The 15508-nt window shown below is 41.0% G+C and overlaps 1 protein-coding gene across 1 annotated transcript in view; it reads left to right on the forward strand.

The window, feature by feature from the left end:
* Nucleotides 1-297: 297 nt before the first annotated feature.
* The window catches only part of Wnt2 (Wnt family member 2), a 39737-nt gene continuing 24526 nt past the window's right edge, over nt 298-15508 (forward strand). Inside the window, exons 1-3 of the mRNA XM_036182385.1 lie at nt 298-462; nt 2495-2721; nt 8040-8317. Coding sequence (XP_036038278.1) covers nt 380-462; nt 2495-2721; nt 8040-8317 — 588 coding nt within the window. The 5' untranslated portion in view covers nt 298-379. The remainder of the gene's footprint in view (nt 463-2494; nt 2722-8039; nt 8318-15508) is intronic.

Below are 15508 nucleotides of genomic sequence, written 5' to 3' on the forward strand. Positions count from 1 at the left end.
TCCCACTCCTCTATAAAACCTGGTGCCCCCCACGCCCCGCCCGGCGCAGCGCCCCCTTCTTTGGCTGTGCCTGGAGGGGAACCGAAAGGACAGGGTGCGCAGGAGGCACGCAGAGCTCGGGGTTGCCTGCGCTCGCAGCGCCTGGGGAATTGGCTGTGGGCGAGGCGGTCCCGGCTGCCCTTTATCGCTAGCTGGGCTCGTCTTTTGAAACTTTATCAGTGAGTCTCACCACTAGCCGCAGACGCGAGCGGCGGGGGGGCGGGGGCGCAGAGGCGCCGGCAGCCGTGACGAGGCGCTCCCGGAGCTGAGCGCTTCTGCTCCGGGCACGCATGGCGCCCGCACACGGAGTCTGACCTGATGCAGACGCAAGGGGGTTAATATGAACGTCCCTCTCGGTGGAATCTGGCTCTGGCTCCCTCTGCTCTTGACCTGGCTCACCCCTGAGGTCAGCTCTTCATGGTGGTAAGTCCACGCATATGGGCGCGGTGCTGATGGATTTTTGGAGATGGGAGTAGGGACCCTACTGGTCGCATAGATCCTCCCTGGCTGTTTCTCAGCCCTGGCAGTTGTGGATTCTGGAGCAACAAGATCTTATCACAGCACCCTGAGTTTAACCCCTTCGCTTTTCTCAAAAACCCATTTTAGCTTTGACAACTCCAAAAATTCACATGCACCACAAATGAGAGCTCTAATGTTTGGTTGTTTGGATCCAGCTGAGTGACAGCAAAAGCAGTCAATATCTTATTCCACTGTGCTAGCCTGATCTCTGACTCTAGTAGAGACGTGTGAGTGACTGTGTGTGTGTGTGTGTGTGTGTGTGTGTGTGTGTGTGTGTAATTCACCTTCAAAACTACAACTGCCACCCCACCACCCCCCACATTCTAAAAAAAAACAAAAAACAAAAAAACAAAAAACTGCCTCAAGATAAATCAATCCAGGCAGTTGGAGTTGTAGAACCTGAAGCCTGTGGTTCTGTATTATTTCCGGTCCTTCCTCATTCCTGGTGCTTCACCCCATGAGGCAGCCTCCAGGTACGGGACTATTGCCTCCATGCAAAACTATGGGGCCTCAGGTACTCAAGATGCTACCCTACTCAAAATTGTCTTCCTAAAGGGTCACTAGGCTGCTGTCTTTGTATGCTGGTCTAAGATTTATTTTGAGCATTCTCTGCCTGTCCAGAAATCGTCCCCCATAGCTCAACTTTATGACCTTGAAAAGAGATGGAGTTGAGAGTTCTGTAACTTTCTTGTACATAGAGTACCAGGGCAGATCTAAAAGTACTCTGATACCAATTCAGAAAGATTGGCTATCCCCTGCCACACAGCTTTTTGTATCGGACAAAGGTAAGGATCTCAGCCAAATTCAGGACAAAGTCACTGACTAGACACCAGATCGCCTGAGAGAAACAGAGCAAGGCACTGATGCTAATGGGGGGTGGGGTGAGGGTGTTAGCCCCTTCCTTGTTACAATGAATGACCTGGTAAACTTGACATTGCTGTCACTGGATCAAAGAATGACTTATCAGATTGACCATTCCTTCAACAAAATGATTATTTCTGTTTCCATATGTGTATAAATGTTATTTATTGCCTCGGCATCTTGTCACATTGTCTCTCAGCTGTCACTTAAATATATTTTTGTAAGTCACAGCTATAATGATTTTATGATCATATAAAATAATGGCAATACAAGAAAAAGATACTCTCCTTGTCTGGTCACTTCAAAAGACACCCATGGCAGCTTGGCTTGTCTAAAGGGTACCTTTCTAAACGTTTCACAACTAATGGAGAACATCTGCCCAGAGTTAATGATGTCATATTTTGTTAAAGTTTCTTTTCAAAATGTACTTTATGGAGCTTTAATGCTGATTCTTCAACTATTTAGTGCTCTTGATAACAACAGAAAGATTCCCCTCCCCCCAAAAAAAGTCTCTATAAGCACCAAAAAAACTAGAAAATGAAACCATTTTAAGGATTCTTTGGTGTAGAAAGAATGGCATGTTTGTAAGAAGAATGCAGCATCAGATCCCAGCAGGTGCTAATAGGATAGATGCTGGCAGTTTTGAAGACATTTAGGTCAAACAAATGGGAGTGAGAAACTTCTAAAGGTCAGCTTCCTCCAAAGCCAAAAGCAGACATATGGCATTCACTGAGAGCAGAGACTCCTTTGAAATTCTTTCTGTGTTCTCCCAAACACACTGCCGCCCTTCAGGCTCTGATCTTCACGATGCTACAGCCTCTGCCTCCCCTTCCAAAGCATCATTTGGTGGCTCCAACTTCAGGAGCTAGTTGTCACTCTATTTGGAAGTAGCTTTGACCAGGTCATTGGCCATGCTTCCCTTGCCTGCTTCTGCACGGAATGAAGATTAAATAGTCCCTGCCTTCTAGGGTTAGCAGAAGACTAGGAATTCATACTCAGTGTTTCCAGTGCTGGTCTCTTGCAGAACACCAAACTCTGTTCACATCCCTTCTGCCTTTCTCTTGGTTTCACGCAGGTACATGAGAGCTACAGGTGGCTCCTCCAGGGTGATGTGTGACAATGTGCCAGGCCTGGTGAGTCGCCAGCGTCAGCTGTGCCACCGCCACCCAGATGTGATGCGTGCCATCGGCCTGGGCGTGGCCGAGTGGACTGCAGAGTGCCAGCACCAGTTCAGACAGCACCGCTGGAACTGCAACACCCTGGGCAGAGATCACAGCCTCTTTGGCCGGGTCCTCCTCCGAAGTGAGTCTCCTGCCTTGCTGACCTTCCCCACTCCAGTGCTCCAACCTCCTGCTCATTCTTAGTGGCATTCTGTTCAGTGGAGTTTGTGCTCTGGGGGAGCATCATCTCCTTCCAGAGATGAGAGTTGTAGCAGTCAAGGAACGATCTTGTGTCTATATGCCTTTGGTGGAGCAGGTTGAGAGACTGTGGGCTGAAGGGTTGCAAGCTGGTGCCCTTTCATTCTTCGCTCTGTCCATCATTTCAACACTGCATGACCACTGGGGATCAAATTGTCTCTGGAAAGAAAGAAACAACGGCAGGATTCTTTTCACTTTTTTAAAATGTATTTCTGAGGCTTGAGCCTTTCAGAAGAATTTGATCTGAAGACCAAGATAGTATGTTCAAATCTTTGATCATCCAAAGACTATGATTATTATTTAAAATACACTGTGATGATTTTGTGGGTAGAGACAAATCTCAACTCACTTTTGACTGGTTAGTTAAGAATTCGACTAAGTCAGGCTCACTCTGTATCTACTTGACACCATTTTCCATAGAATGTAAATCCCACAAAGGCAGGAACTCGCCTGTATTTTGTGCAGGCCTGTGCATTGTAGGTCTCATTCATTTATTACAATGAATGACAAGGTAAACTTGTAGTGAGAACCTGTTGCTTTTCCAGCTTCATTTTAGGCAGTAAGGATATTTATGAATAAGGACTAAGGACTCCGAATACAGAGATTACTTTTTCTCTTACAGGGAGATTTAATTCATTTTTCTAATTAGATAAAGGGAGCCTTTAGGTGTCTGAATATTGAAAGTAACTCAAAGCTAGTGATCTATTCTCATATAATCAGAGAAAATGAATTAAAGTCAAGTTTTACTTTCCGGTTATATTCATCCATTAAGCTGGCAGAAGTAGCATTCTTCAAGAAATAACTCTGTCCATTTGTTGGTTGGAAATGTGACTAGAAACACAACAGTTTATGTGCAAAGACAGAAACAGAGAACTTTACACTTGTTTTTGCCCACCCCACTCACTCCCTCCCATTCCCAAGAAAATCATCCAGGCTGTGCACTTGGTAATGCTTAAGAGGGTGTTTCTACCATGTCATCATCAGAGCCCCAGGGTTTTATGAGGCCAAATGCATAAATGAATGTCTCTAAAATCCCCCAAGGGCGTAGTACTCTCACTCTTAGAGTATCCCTAAAGTTAATTTACTGTGATACTCTGCAATTTTATTCTCTCGTTTAAGAACTATATTCTTATGCATTCCTTTTAGAGTTTCGATATGACATCGCAAATTTTTGAAAGGATAATTGCAAATGTCAGCCTCATGGAATTTTAAGACTTCACCTAGATTAGTTCACCAGTAAATCAATTAGTGCTGGACCTTGTCAAAGGGAATTTGCAAATATCCATCACAAGTCATCACAGGGTGTATGGTTTGTAGGTTTTCCCTGATTAAAATAGATCAAGAGTTTCCAGTGGTTTTAAATTAGAAGAAATTCCCATTTATACAGTGATAACTTGTAGGTCCACTAAGTCCTTTGCTTATGGAGGGGTGAACATAAAAACAGCCTTTAAATCACAAGTGAAAGGAAGCAATTTAAAAATTTAAAATGTATTATTACTGGGCAGGGGTGGGGGCATATGGAAGTGGGGAGACAAGTTTCAGGATTGGGGTCTCTCTTCCCAGTGTGTGTTCCAGAGGGTCAACTGAGGCTTTTCTTGCTGAGCCATGACACTGACCTGAAAGGAAACAGCTTCAACAAATGATCCAAAAGATGGCATCCCTGCCAAAGTTGAGGATTGTTTCATAGAACACTTAGCAGTCACTGAGAGGGAAGAGATTTAATGGAGAAAACTGAACGAATTGACTTGGCCTATGGCCTCAGGTAAATAAAGGTTTCCAATTGGGACTTCCTACAGATGACGCCGAGAACTTTGCCAAAGTGCTAAAAACTTAAAACCCTCACAGCACACGATTTCTTTCCATTCTTCACAGAAGGCCAACTTCTTCCCAGACATCTCTGCAGATCCTTGCAACTGTCAGTGATGATTTTGTATTGGTTTGCGGAGGGCTGAATTTGGCCTACAGCAGCTTATCCTGGAAATAATCATGAAATTCCAATGAAGTAATCCACAGACCTCTTACAGTTAATTACTTAGAGGGACATTTCAGTGTACAGTTGTGAAGAACTCTCTGTTAGAAACCTAAATGTGCCTTTAGGTGATCGATTGGGGAAGATGAAGGCTAACATTGCTGCAGGGACATCATTATTGCTACTAAAATCCCCTATGATAATTCAGAAGTGGAGAACAATTGCCTAGTGCGCCCTAGAGACCCAGACTAAAACAGAATGACTTTTTGTTTTGTTTTTTTCAAGACAGGGTTTCTCTGTGTAGCTTTGCCTCTTTCCTGGAACTCACTCTGTAGCCCAGGCTGGCCTTGAACTCACAGAGATCCACCTGCCTCTGCCTCCTGAGTGCTGGGATTAAAGGCGTGTGCCACCACCACCCAGCACAGAAAGACTTTTAAGAACATTTGGAATTTACTCTTTCACAGGTAGTGAAAAAGCCAAACATAGTCTTTTAAGTAGCTATCTCTGAAATTCTAGAATAGGTTTAAAAAACAAAAGGTGATCAGGGTTCATTCTTGTAAGTTACAGGAGGGAAAGACAAAAGAATACAAGAAAAGTAAAGTAAGGATAAAAGAGAGCATTTTTTTAAGAATTGGACAACCCATGACCCTCAAGAAACTCTAGCTCAGTGTTTCGCCTCCGAACCCAAACAAACTCTGCCTGCCTGCCTAGTTGGCATTGGCTCTCAATCCTCAAATGATAGCAGTTCCAACAGTAACACACCAGAAAGCATCCATATCACCATTTAGATCAGGATCTTATTTCAATTGTGATGAGCTGAAGGAAAACCAGTTTCTCTAAGAAGCCCGTGGTCAAACTTTGTTTTGTTATGAAGCCAGATCTCAAAATGTGCTACTATTTCACACATAGCATTTTAATGAATCATCTAAAACACTTAACTGAAAACATCTTAAGTTCATATCTACATGTCCCACAACATCTGGAGGTAAAACAAAAAGTCATGTGGTAATATCTAGACATTAATGAATATGTCTGACTAATCACAAATATTTATAAAGATGATTTTTTAAAATTGTTTTTGAATTATAGAAAATGGCTATTTTTTGGTCAAGTCAACAAGTTAATGTGATTGTTCAGCAGTTGCATGAGGATGAATTTTGTACCTCAAAAATCTCTCTAGGACGTTTAAAATGCTTTGAGTTCCTAACATGCTATGATCCACATCTACAATGCTTTTCCTCACTTACAAAATGTCTTGCTCAAACTTTAAGATTAGTGGTAAATACATTAATCATGTATGGTTATTCCCCACATATGATATCTGTAAATATGGACACTGGGCTCCAAATCCCAAACTAGATTTTGAATGATAAAACAACTGCTGGGCGGTGGTGCACACCTGTAATCCCAGCACTCAGGAGGCAGAGCCAGGCGGATCTCTGTGAATTAGAGGCCAGCCTGGTCTACAGAGCAAGATCCAGGACAGGCACCAAAACTACAAAGAGCAACCCTGTCTTAAAAAGCAAAAAATAAACAAACACTATCAGCAAGGAATTTTTCAAAACTATAAAAATAAATAAGTGTTATTTATCTAAAAGCCTGTAGACAAAATTAAGCCATATTAGTCAGCACCTCTTAATTCCTCTTCACCTGTGTGAGCCGTAAAGCATAAGCAAGGACTTTTGAAACAGTTCCTAGGAGCCCACAGTTCTCTCTTTGGAGCACTGCTTGCTACCTATGGCAAATACTCATCTAAGTGATTATCCCTGGAAATAACTGGTTCTCTTTTACATGGTTAAAGTTAAAGTTATGGAGGGAGATAGTCTTAAAAGGCCGAGGTAAGTGCCATTTACTATGGTGTAGATATGCGTTCCGGGTTTTTAATAATGAGACTATCAATGCAGATTTTGCAAGAGATGCACAGTAAGCTGTAGCACAGAGTGACACGTGGAAATGAGTAAGGTTTCAATGCGAAAAAGTAGTCTGTTCTCCCAGCTGTGTGGTTCAAAAAGTCACACTAGTCTTGACAGATTGAATCACTGAATGGTTCTCTGCTTTCTGCCTTACATTGGCATTAGCTTGTCCAGCTTCTATTTTGATTGTTAATATATTTGCTGCAGCAACCATTAATAAAAAGCTATGCTAATAACAATGAAATACAGTTCCACTTGAAAAATGAGGTGCACACAGACCCCAAAGAGCCTTATATCTGTCACTCTACCACAACACTGTGTTATGAGTTACTACAGATTATTAAAAATAATTTAATGTAGTTATTGCACTGAAATATGTACCTCTCAGCCTGTAAGTGAAAGTAGGCTGCTCTCTAATAAAAAACAAGTCTACGAAAGCCCCCAAAGAGTTCTTGCCCAAGTCTAATTATAGGCGGTAAATTTGTTTCTTTCCAGAAAAACCAAAGGAAAAGTTTTTCACTGTCTCTGACCCGATACCAATGATTAGTGCAGGTGTTCCAGAAGAAAGGGAAATCACCCTAGTAGTTAGACACAGTAGGTAACCCAAGGATATTGCATATCACCTTCAACAATCTTCCAATTACTTGTGAGAGATGATGGCAAGCCAGCTCTCCAGTGTTAATGCCAGAGGCTGGTGGCTGACTGAATTCTCTTCCTATTCTAGCCCCAAGATTTTCTTGATTTCAGTGTTGCACTATCTGTAAGTTAAATTTGCCTTAGTGTCTTTAGAAATGCCTAGAGATTTGGGAGGGTGTTTGTTTGCTCTGGCCTCCAACTCTTGGGTTCAAGCAGTCTTCCACCCCAGCCTCTGGAGTAGCCAAGACTATAGACAAGTGTCTGTCTTGACAGCTTTTTTCCAAGCTGTGATATGATGACTTCTAAAGCATTCAATGGAATGAATGATGGGGCTGTCGAATCCAGACTCTTTTATAGATGGAGAAGCTAAGATGACTCATACCAGTTCTACTCTTCTGGGACATCCAGCGTTTGGGGGGAATGTGATTCGCTGAAACCGGGAGCAAGTCCATCTTTTATCTTTTCTACTCTGTAGTTAAGGAGAGTTGGACATTAGATATTTAAATGGACTAAATCCTACATTAAGTGTAAGTGATTCACATTAAAGAAATAGCCTGGGATCTAGCAAAGAACCCTTGAACACCATAGGAGATGAAATGCCGAGCAGCTCACCATATGATAGCAATGCAGGACACTTTAAGCAAGGCTCTCTGACCACTTTTAAGAAAAGCATTTTTGTTGCAGGTAGTCGGGAATCTGCCTTTGTTTACGCCATCTCCTCAGCTGGAGTTGTATTTGCCATCACCAGGGCCTGTAGCCAAGGAGAACTAAAATCCTGTTCCTGTGACCCCAAGAAGAAAGGAAGTGCCAAGGACAGCAAAGGCACCTTTGACTGGGGTGGCTGCAGCGACAACATTGACTATGGGATCAAGTTTGCCCGTGCCTTTGTAGATGCCAAGGAGAGAAAAGGGAAGGATGCCAGAGCCCTGATGAATCTTCACAACAACAGAGCTGGAAGGAAGGTATGACCTGCTCTCCTGCTCACTTGAGGGCCCTGTGTCCTTGTGACTCATTGAGACAGAGCTTAGCTTCAGATTTCTTAGAGTTGACTAAATGCAGTGTACACACGGTTTTCCAATGATCCCCCAGCCCAGGACCACTTGTTCTAAAGAGTACCACTAACTGGGCTGAGACATCCCCACCCATGCCCCACCTCCTTCCAACAGCTGAGTTCAAGGAGTCCACTCCATTGCTTTGAGCAGTTTAGTGAGTCAAGTATTTTATGATCCCTCTGGACAGTGTGGAGTCCAGGCAGGAGGTATCATCTGCCAGACAGTTCTTCCTCCCGAATAGCAATAGCACATTGAATACTTGTATGGTGTATCAATACCCAGAGCATCTTCTAGATATTCCATGAAAGCAATTCCCAAGCCTGGTGGGTTGGCTTCTCCTGAATGCAGGGGTACTCTCTTTTGAAGTCAGAACCAGAACTCGCTATAATGCCCCCTCCCTTTTTATGTTACTGGTTTAATTAGAGAACCAAAGAAGCACCCTTATCCTTTCATCCTGATGAACCTCCCAGTCCACAGGACTCTGGTCTGCAATCACCTTCAAACACCCATTTGGTGTATAAGGAAGCTGGCACCCCAAGGTTCTCACCAAGAGTTGGTCAGAGGTCAGGACTAGAACTCAGATTTAACTGCTAGGCAAAGGTACTTCAACCTGGTATTAAACTGTTCCAACACCTATGATCAATGCATTACTGAGGTAGGACTGTAACAAGAGAACCAGAGTATTGTTATTGGTGCCTTTGGACAGAAAGCAGAAACTGGCCAAGATAATCAAAGGTTTGGTCTGAATCACTATCAGATAATATAAATGCCAGAAGAAATAGCTATAATTTGTCTTTTGTCAAATTATACCTGATATTAATTTGTAAAAAAAAATTGAAAGATGTGGAGAAGGGAGTGATATGAAAAAGCATTGAAAAAGACTACAGATCTGTTTGGATGTAATCCTCTTACTGTGCTCCTGCAAGGAACGAATCTCATTTAAAAGAACCTGAAGAAGAGGGACTCTTATTTGGCACATGAACAGGATGAGCTCAGCTGTTTACAAATAGTACCTTTTTTGAACTTAAACATTAACATTCTTTATTTGCGTGAAATTGTGAACTTCTGGTGGCCACTGCCAAGAATATAGACTATGGTTGTGCAATCCTAAATTGGTAAGTACTGTTTGTGCAATGATTTAGATAAAAATAATCTATACTGACCTTTGTTTTGACATCGATAGAGCATATGTAAGTTATAAAGTGTGGTGTCTTTGATAGGAGTGTACTGCTTAATATTATTTGAATGGGGGTATTTTTAACTAGACTCCTCTATTTGGAAAGATAGGCTATATGACTCTACATTGTATCCAAAAGAGTGTCAACTCATTACTATATATGTGAAGTTTTTATAATAGGTCATTAGACACTGAATAGCTCTAAATTCAAAACAATAGATCTTAGCTATTACATACTAGGTCCTACATAAAGAAGTGTTTTATATAAATCACATGATTGTTCGCTGCGAAGAGGTGAACAGCTGTCAGGCCTCAGATATTCTCCTGCCTACTCCACAAAACTTAGGAGGCTACTTTTGATTGGAATAAAAGTGCACACACTGACTTTTTAAAATGTGGCTTTAATTAATGGTGGGTGGGCAGACTTTTTCAAGGAGATGCATGATGTCAGTGAATATGAACTTTAATGAGAGTAAATGTATTGAGATAAACATGCGTCTCTAATTCTCTTCTTGCGGTCATTAGGCCCCCAGTACCAACACCCCCTTCTTCGCAGCAGAAGGTCTGTGGAATCAAAATGAGAACAGGCTGGGTTCGTGTTTGAAGGCAGTCCTCCTGAGCTAAGTTTCCAACAAACCCAGCTCTAGAAACCCCAGCCTTCCAGGACTCCCAGGTTTTTTTTATTCTGTTGCTTTTTAGTGTTTTCCCAATTGTCTGATATGAACACCATCTACTTTTAAAACTGAGAGTAACAGGGTGGGGCAGTAATATATTTTATTTGAAAGAAAATTCATCTGTTCCAAGACATCTGTTTAGCCAATGCTGTCGCAAGTCAACACTGCCATCCATGTAAGACCTCAATTTCCCCCTATAACCACAGTTTAATTAATCTATTATGACAGCTGGTTAGAGCACCCTCATGTGTTTCTCTTCTGTAATACCATCTAAGTCTGCATTATTCATTCTAACCATTTTCAAAAGACTCTGTGATTCTTTTTCTTCTTTCATGTTCACTGGAGGTTTGTCTTTCATTGAGTCTAGTTTTCTGGTTCCAGATAGAATTAGGAAGTAATTTCACCTGGTTCAAAACCATTCCTCCACAGCGTCTCCAGGCTGTGAGTCCAAAGAAGCCACACTTGCAAGTTATAGTACGATCGTTGTTTAGTGGATGACCAGCGAACAATGCCTGGTGAAGAACCACCACCTATCCTCTTTCATTAGCTTGCAGGGGGCTTTTCAATTAATCCATTCTTTTTCTAAGAAGAAATAAGTTCAAGCTCATTAAACTGTCTTAAGAGAATCTGAATCAAAATAATCTTTAAATCTAATCAAATACTGTTCTTCAACAAATCCAGAAATTTCTATAAGACTATGAATTTCCATAACAGAATTCTATAAAAATACTCTTCCAAAACCCATCTCTTATTATAGTGAAAACAGAAAGAACATGGATTTAATATCAGACCCACCTTAGCATTCATCTTGCAATACAGTGATTTTGGTTTTGTCAGATGTAATGTTAAATGAAATATGCAGAGTATGGGAAGATAAGTATAAGCAAGTAGCTTAGGCCTCTGGCGTGCATGAGCTGCTGAGCAAAAGTCCTTTTCCCATTAGTGGAGCCAACGTTGTTTATAACTTGGGTAAAAGAAGCTGGCCCAAACCCAACATGAACTGTTATTTACGGATTAATCAGTTTTTCTGTCTACAGGCTTATCTTCTGTACAGTCAAATGCTCTAATAAAATGGGCATAGTTTTGCTAATTTATAAAGTCTTTTTAAATGTTTTATAATAGACTCTTCCCACATATTAATAGGAGTAAAAAGTAGCATGGATATTTCTAATTACAGGTAAGAAATTGCCCACAAAGAGATAAGGGGGCAATTTAGGGTCAGGTGATAATGGGATTCCAGGCTTAGGGTTCAAATACAGTTGTGTCTGCCCGAAGGCATATGTCTATATTTCCATATTGTCTCTATTTCTGAATTTTCTAGAAAAACAAACAGTATTTCTATTTTTTTTAATTAAAAGGCAAAAGAGGAAGCAGCTACTGTCCTTGGAAGGTGGCTTTAACCATGCCATTTTCCCTTGTGTGCCTTCACCTCACGGACTTTCTGCCGTGAGCATTGGGTTACTTGTTGTTCTTTAATCTTTTTGTTTTTAAAATTCTTTCATACAATCTATTGTGATCATAAATTCCACTCCTCCAGCTCCTCCCCCACCCCACCCACCCAACTTGCTCTTTCTCTCCCTTAAAAGAACAAAAACAAATAGAAGACAAAAAGCCAACAACATCAAAAAACAAGGCAGAGAGGCATTCTGTATCTGTCAACTACTCCTGAGCACGTGGCTTTCCCCGGAGTGTGCTTGATATACCCAGTGTCCCACAGTGATGAAAGCTAATTTTCCCTCTCCCAGTAGGTCTCAATTGCAAACACCTCCTTAGCTAGAGGTGAGACTTTGTGCTCACTCCTTCTGGTCTTTCACTACCCTAGATTTCAACTTGTAGTACAAAAGCTATAGTCATAAAAACAACATGCTATGATAATAAAATATTACAATATTTATAGTAATAAAAACAGACACATTGATGAATGGAATAGAATTGAAGACCTGGGCATGAATCCACACAACAAAGGACACCTGATATATATATATAAAACAAAAAGACTCCTAGGTAGCAATTCATTTTAATAAAAAAATGTTTTCTTAATGTTGAAAACATTGCCGTGGGTCATTGTGAACTCAGCTTAAGCCACTTGATCTCATTTGAGAGATTCACAGAATTTCAATGAATGACCTACAAGTCTGGAAGCTCTATATATTCCTTAGTTCAAAAGACAACTTGTCAAAGCTCCCTGGACAAACGTATTTGGGAGTACTGAGTCAGATAAGAAAATGGATATGAAGAAGTGTGTGGCCACAAAAATAACTTTTAATCAGAGAGATGGTGGCATTTAAGTACAAGACAAGCTGTGTCAACTGGCACACTAGGGTAGGAACTGTTAACTGAGGAGATAAATGTCACATACACACACTCTCTCTCTCTCTCTCTCTCTCTCTCTCTCTCTCTCTCTCTCTCTCTCTCTCTCTTTCTCACACACACACACACACACACACACACACACACACACACACAACCACATGAAGCCTACAAGCTAGAGACATATTTCCTGTAGAGAAATGCCCTTCAGGACTGATGGAATGTAAGGTATAAAGGTGAGGAATGACCAGAGTTCCATAGAGAGGCTACTAAAGACTTAATGGGGGGAAAGCTGGATATGTATCTTTGCCACACCTAGAGATCCTTAAGTACTGTGCCAAGACATTTGGATGTCACTGGAAAGACATAATACTTTAGTTCAATTTTCAAGTATTTTTCAATTCCTTTTAAGTCTACTTTGAAAGAATAATGGGTATCAAGCTAAAATATTTTATAATATATTTGAATTAATGATTGAACATAGATTTATTAAGAAAATTGCAAGATTACTTCTACCTCCTTGAATTTTATGATTAGTCTTAAGTATTAGTGTCAGGAATGTTAAGTTTTCTCTCTGTTATTAATTAACTATAAAACAGCATTTGGTAACTTTATATTGATTTTTGTAAAAATAAAACAGTATTGTCTATGGTAATGTGAGCAATTCTACCTATAGATGTCATCTTGACTGGGGCAATAAGAAGGCAAGATTCTCTAAGACTTGAACACATCCTTGGGCAAACTCCCTAACTAGCATTGCCATAGAAAACAAGATGACCATACATATGCACCAGATTTCAAGAAAACCTAAAAGTTAAGTACACTTTCCACATGAGGAGACAGGAGTATAACAAAGTAGTCAGAATCAGGACACAAACTGGCTGTATTTACTAATTGAAGTGATCTGAAAATCCTAGTTCCGTTGGTACCCTGCATTTTGTAGGGGAGGACCTTCTGGAATGAGGGACTCCAGCATTCTGCCCAAACCAGGCAAAGACTGGAAAGGGAGAGCACCAAGGCCCTCCGAGTGGCCTCCTGGAAAGCCGAGACACAGCAAACACTTTTAAGTTCATTCACAGGAAATGCCTCCAAAGTAAACATAAAATCAGTGTTGTAGAACTGGTAAGCAGAACCTTAAGGCAAAGAAACAAACAAAAAACACCTAAATTCTAGCCAGGCGGTGGTGCATGCCTTTAATCCCAGCACTCGGGAGGCAGAAGCAGGCAGATCTCTGTGAGTTTGAGGCCAGCCTGGACTATAGAGTGAGATCCAGGAAAGGCACAAAGCTGCACAGAGAAACCCTGTCTTAAAAAACCAAAAAAAAAAAAAAAAAAAAAAAAAAAAAAAGATCCCCTGATATCACTTGAAATAGGTAATAAACAAATAATGGGTCTGACTTCAGAGAATTGGCATATGAGGAAAAAGAAATCAAGGAATATCAACGGACAAGGGAGGAATCAAATCACACTGTACTGCAGAGCCAAACTGTGCGCATTCCTCTGCATCCTGCCCTTCCCATCAGCAACCTCCAGCCCTTCCCATCAGCAACCTCCAGCCCTTCCCATCTGCAACCTCCAGCCCTTCCCATCAGCAACCTCCAGCCCTTCCCATCAGCAACCTCCAGCCCTTCCCATCAGCAACCTCCAGCCCTTCCCATCAGCAACCTCCAGCACCTTCATGGGCACGAAGTTCAGTTTGCAAACCCCCATTTCCCAGCTGATCCCCTTAGTTCATAATACTAAAAACCAAGATTTTTGAAAAGTCAGAGTAAGCGCCAGCTTCTGTCTCATTAAATCCCCAATTAATACGCATCTGATACACTGTATATTATATGAATCTCAACCCAACCAAAGTTAAAGTTCTCAGAGGCTAACTCTTAACGAAGTTATTTCAGTTCCATGAAAGTTCTATTATTCGAGAATGTGTCTTAACCCTGCATCGTTTGTCAACTAGAATTACTGTGTATATGGTTGGTCTATGGGAATGCTAAATTCTACAAATACAAACCCCACACCTTGTATTTCCTAAGCCCACCTACAGTCACTGTTTTTAGTAGATGACAGAACTGAAGAAATCACAGTACCTTATTGAACTTCATAAATGTTTGCATAAGCTAACCAATTGCACCTTTTCTAATAAACATTCCTTGCTTCCCTGGTTCCAGTGCATGCACAGTTGAAGGATATAAATTGTTTCAGTGTTCAGTAACTCCTATCTTGGAGATGTGGGCCTGTCAAAAGTATTTAATTGGTAATAAATGCGCTTGGCTCTAAGCCAATCTGGAAATTAAATAATGTGTTTTTAATGTGTGTTTCCTCAGGAAAACTGATAGGACCAGAAATATGTTGGCTGCTTTGTGCAATATAATGAACTAAAAATTGGAGCACCAACATGTCTTCCAATGCTTCAGTTTATAAGTACTTACCAGGTAGTAAACCTAAAGCAAATCATCTATTTGATTTCTAAGGCAAGGCCAATCAATCATGGGCAAGTATTTTGTATACTATAAAGTAGATGAACTTTTTATAATTGGAAAATTAGTATGACACAATTTAGGGTTTGTAAGCTTGGCAACATGAATGTAAAAAAAAAAAAATCTTCTGTTCTTTAAGGAAAGCTGATGAGGCCATGTTAGTGGTTCCTTCTGTTTGGTTTTTATAAAAGCTGATGTAGAGTACTTTCTTGTTGAGAGAAGCTTGTTCATGCAATCGGCAAAATAGTGCTTTTCAGAACATAATTAAAGATGCAGACATTGTGTGTAGAAAAACATAGGACTCACTGAATCTAGAGAACATGTACCCAGGGCTTCATAAATCCCAAGACAAGAAGACTAACAAGGGAGTTAATGTGAAACCCCAAGTGTCATGTACTCCCTGCCTGTACATCTCACTGCCGCCTGCGGACCTCCTGTAAAGGGCGGATAATATATACTTTATATGC

Source organism: Onychomys torridus, chromosome 3 (assembly GCF_903995425.1).
Source record: "Onychomys torridus chromosome 3, mOncTor1.1, whole genome shotgun sequence".
NCBI lineage: Eukaryota > Metazoa > Chordata > Mammalia > Rodentia > Cricetidae > Onychomys > Onychomys torridus.